The sequence below is a fragment of the Chenopodium album genome, chromosome 13 (assembly GCF_948465745.1).
Source record: "Chenopodium album chromosome 13, dcCheAlbu1.1, whole genome shotgun sequence".
Lineage (NCBI taxonomy): Eukaryota > Viridiplantae > Streptophyta > Magnoliopsida > Caryophyllales > Amaranthaceae > Chenopodium > Chenopodium album.
The window spans coordinates 18,513,595-18,517,485 of record NC_137846.1 but is presented as its reverse complement, the minus strand read 5'-3'; the positions used below and the strand labels follow the sequence as shown (position 1 = coordinate 18,517,485).

The window sequence follows — 3,891 nt, the reverse complement described above, 5'->3', positions numbered from 1 at the left end:
GGTGCAAAAATAGGTAATCCATAATACATATATCATTCATTGCCAAGGAAAAAAAAAGGGTTGAAATAGTATTGCGTTACGAAATACATATGAAATAAAGATGTTAAGGTAATAACATATAAATTTTAATGTTAATGCCAATGAGCATTCAATATAAATAAACCCACAACAAATAAGATTCTTCAATGAGCATTCAATTTCATATAATACTATTTTTTATATTTTTTTGAAATAATTTCGTATAATACTTAATTTTAACTAAACCTGTGCTTTATTAAAAAAAAAAAAAAAAAAAAAAAAAGGAACAACTTTCAGTGAAAAAATAAGTAATCCAAAATACATATATTAGCCATTATTGCGAATAAAATAAAAATATAAGGTTTGTAAGAGTACTGCGTTACGGAATAAATATGAAATAAAGATGATAAGGTAATAACATATCAAAGTTACTGTTAATGCCAATGAGTACTCAATATAAATAAACCCTCAACAAATAAGATTCTTCAATAATTTTATGTCAAATTTTACGTACGTATTCAATTTCATATATAATTTTTTTTTCAAAAACTTTCATACACTACTTAATTTAAACTAAACCTGTGGTTTCTAAAGAAATAAATATATAATGGAAAAACTTTCGTGTAAACACATAGGTAATTTCAAATACATATATCAGTCATTGCCAAGAAAATATGAAAAAAGGTTGACAAGAAATAGTTAATCAAAAAAAATGAAATAAACATGATAAGGTTATAACATTACGTTTTAATGTCAATGCCAAAGAGTCCTGTGCTGTATAAGGTATTCAAACATTAGAAATATAAATATTAGCATCCAAAAGTACCTGATTTACTGTCAATGCGAAAGAGTATGCAATATCATATAAATAAAAAGGTTAATACCCTATGTCACTGGATTACAATATAAACCTCAGTAACTTATTCAACAACTAAAAAAAGTCTTAATTCAAAATTAAAACGAACTATGGCATCTAAAAATCAGTATTTGGGTCCCAATCAAAGATGGTGGGAAACTTTTCAAATGCACTGACTTCATAACAATCGGTCGCGTTTGCTGCATCGCCAGTATTGTATGTCCTTGGCAGGAAGTTTTTCAATAGCTCAACGAAACCACCACTTTTGATGACAGGTGTCGTGTTTGTTTCAGATGTTGTAGGAACTTTACGAACCACGTGAGTGATATCATGAACATCCTGTCCAATATCATGAACCCCTGGAACATATCTCCATTCCCAGTGGTTTTTACTTCGCTCTTTTTGGGTCTACCCCTGCCTTTTCCTTTTTTAACCTTTTCTTCTTTTATAATGTCCTTTTCCTTGGGATTTATTTTCTCTTTTTCTATTTCCAAGAGCATTTTTGCTAACTTGTCTCTCACCCAAGTTGATCGATCATACGATGAAGAAACCATTCTACATAGCTGTGCACTTAATCCAATTAGGAATGCATAACGTCCATTTACTGATGCCTGGTCGTCTCTCTTCTTAAAATCATGCTCCTTGAGTGAGTTCTTCGTATGCAACTTGGTTCTGATTGTCCACCTACGAAGAGTACAACCAGCTGGTATCTCAACCATTCCTTTATACTTCATTACTGCAAACATATGTCGACATGGTAAACCAATGGAGTTGTACTTCATACAACAACAAACCATTTGTTGCAGTTTCTTGTTGTAAAACACAACGTAATTGCAATCTTTGTTCACACAGTCGTTTAACCAAAAAGTGGTTGAAGCCCCATCACGATGCCCTTTTTCTTCCTTAGTCTTGGTCACAATGTGCCCTAATTCAAAACTTAGTTCCTTCAAAAACAAAAGGTACGCGTTCCTTGTGTAGGTTCGTGCTGCTTGTGTCTTTATTTCAGGCAACACCCCATTGATTACTGGAAATGCATGTGTGGAGATGTAATCATCTTTATCTTCTTCAAATCGTATATGCTCAAGGACTTGGTCATATAACTCCACAAAACGGTACAACATTATTTTTGATGTTATGACTGTTTTCAATGTACTATTCATGGACTCACATCTTTGAGTGCTTCTCATGCCTGCGTACACATGTGTATTAACTAATACTTTAATGAAATAAATCACATATATTTTCGTTTACAAATAAAGATTTGGAATAACACTTAGGTTTACTAATGATTACCTATTTCAATATTAATCCGACACTCTAAAATGTAATGAGACATCACTGTATTGTAGATTACATTCAATACAGGAATTAATTTTTATTAACGTATTCAGATGAATACATATAACCAAAGTATTATTTGGGTGATATAGGTAATGACCAAACACTATTTAAACTTAGTAAGCGCTTTGTAAGTATAATATGTAATGATAAAAATAAATATATGTAATTACATTAATAAATTAATGTACTTGCCTGCATTAAATTGTCCCACCATAAAAGCCTCCGCCCATTTTTCCTTGTCATTGTACAGATCTTGTGCCCACTTTTTATCTCTCACTGCATCATATGCTTTCATTAAGTCTTCCCAAGCCTCTTCAAACTCAGCTGGTGTACGAACATAGTCTACACATTTCATAAAACCACTGCAAAACCGTTTGTTTGTGTGGCCCTTGATGTTGCACATAAGATGCCACAGACATAACCTATGATGCGCATGTGGGAAAACAATCTTAATAGTGCTAGCCATGGCCTTATCCCCATCTGTGACAATAGTATATGGAGCAACATTGCCACCAGCCTCAAGTAATTGTTGTAGCACCCATTCGTATGTGTTTATTTTTTCGTTTGCAATCAAAGCAACACCTAAGGGTATGGTTTTCCTGTGATGATTTACTCCAACGACAACAACGAATGGTTTCTGGTATGCGTTGACTTTGTAAGTCGTGTCAAACGCTATTACCTTCCCAAAAGCCTTGTAATCTCCCTGGCATATTCCATCACACCAAAACATTTTGTCTATCCCATTATGTTCATCTCGTGTGTATCTAAGAAAAAAAGAAGGGTCTGAGGCTGTTTTTCCAAGTAAATAAGCCAACACAGTTTCTGTATCTCCGTCCTTTATTTCTTCTCTTTTAAACTTCTCGCATGTGTTGTACAACTCTTTCTTTAGGAATCCTACTTCACGTATTCCCCCGGCACTTTGTGCCAAATTCCTCATTGTGATGGACGGTTTCACTCCAGAGTTAATTAAGGATTTAATACGAATCTGATCACCTTCGGTTACTTCTCTATGGCTCCTGTCATAAATTTAAACACACAAAAAATTATAAATAATTTACAATATCACACATGTATATAACAGTTTTTAATGGTTTAACATATTTTCAAAAACTAACCTTTCGAAATACATCTGATTCATGGGAATCAGGTCATGCCCATTGTGCTTAGCTACAAAATCCTTCACGTACCATGAATCGGATCTGTGATCCCATTTAAAACTGATTGATGCTTTGCAACCGCAGCGTGTTACTGCCTTTTCCCTACGCTTCCTATCAGGTCTATTCAAGTGTTTCGCTTCTCGAAACCCTTCCCTATTACACCAAAGCTTTTGGGAAGTTGGATGACTGTCAATTTTTCTTGTTGTTGTATGCTTGCGACGGATTCCAAAACCTTTGACCTTAGCGTACATCCTATAAAATTGAATGCAAGTGCGGTGGCTTCTAAAGGACAATTATTTCATTTCTGCTATTGTAAAGTCTTCTAGCTTAGTCCCAAGTTTTTCCCAAACGCCTGGGTCTAGAAAACTTGCAGGAATCTCATCAGTATCAGTGTCTGTGTCTACATCACTTCCATCTCTGTTGTCACTGTCCTGTATCAAATGAAAGATTTGGAAATGTGACAGTTATAGGTAATGTCCCATAAGAGATAATTATAATACCAATCAAATTAAACAACTT

General features: G+C 34.0%; 1 protein-coding gene across 1 annotated transcript; it reads right to left on the bottom strand.

Moving 5' to 3' along the window:
* Positions 1-991: 991 nt before the first annotated feature.
* On the bottom strand, positions 992-3,623 carry LOC145575333 (protein FAR1-RELATED SEQUENCE 5-like). Its single transcript, XM_081633216.1, has 4 exons — positions 3,331-3,623; positions 2,408-3,231; positions 1,309-2,063; positions 992-1,213 (listed from the first exon to the last, which is right to left on the bottom strand). Exons 1-4 carry the CDS (start codon positions 3,621-3,623, stop codon positions 992-994), a joined length of 2,094 nt encoding a protein of 697 aa, XP_081489342.1.
* Between the last annotated feature and the right edge of the window lie 268 nt (positions 3,624-3,891).

Excerpts from the sequence above, each read along its gene's own strand:
- LOC145575333 (XM_081633216.1), bottom strand. The coding sequence starts at position 3,623 with ATGTACGCTAAGGTCAAAGGTTTTGGAATCCGTCGCAAGCATACAACA. Across the intron at positions 2,064-2,407 it reads GGTGGGACAATTTAATGCAG|GCATGAGAAGCACTCAAAGA; the intron begins GCAAGTACATTA and ends ATGTGTACGCAG. Across the intron at positions 1,214-1,308 it reads ACATTATAAAAGAAGAAAAG|GATGTTCATGATATCACTCA; the intron begins GTTAAAAAAGGA and ends GATATTGGACAG.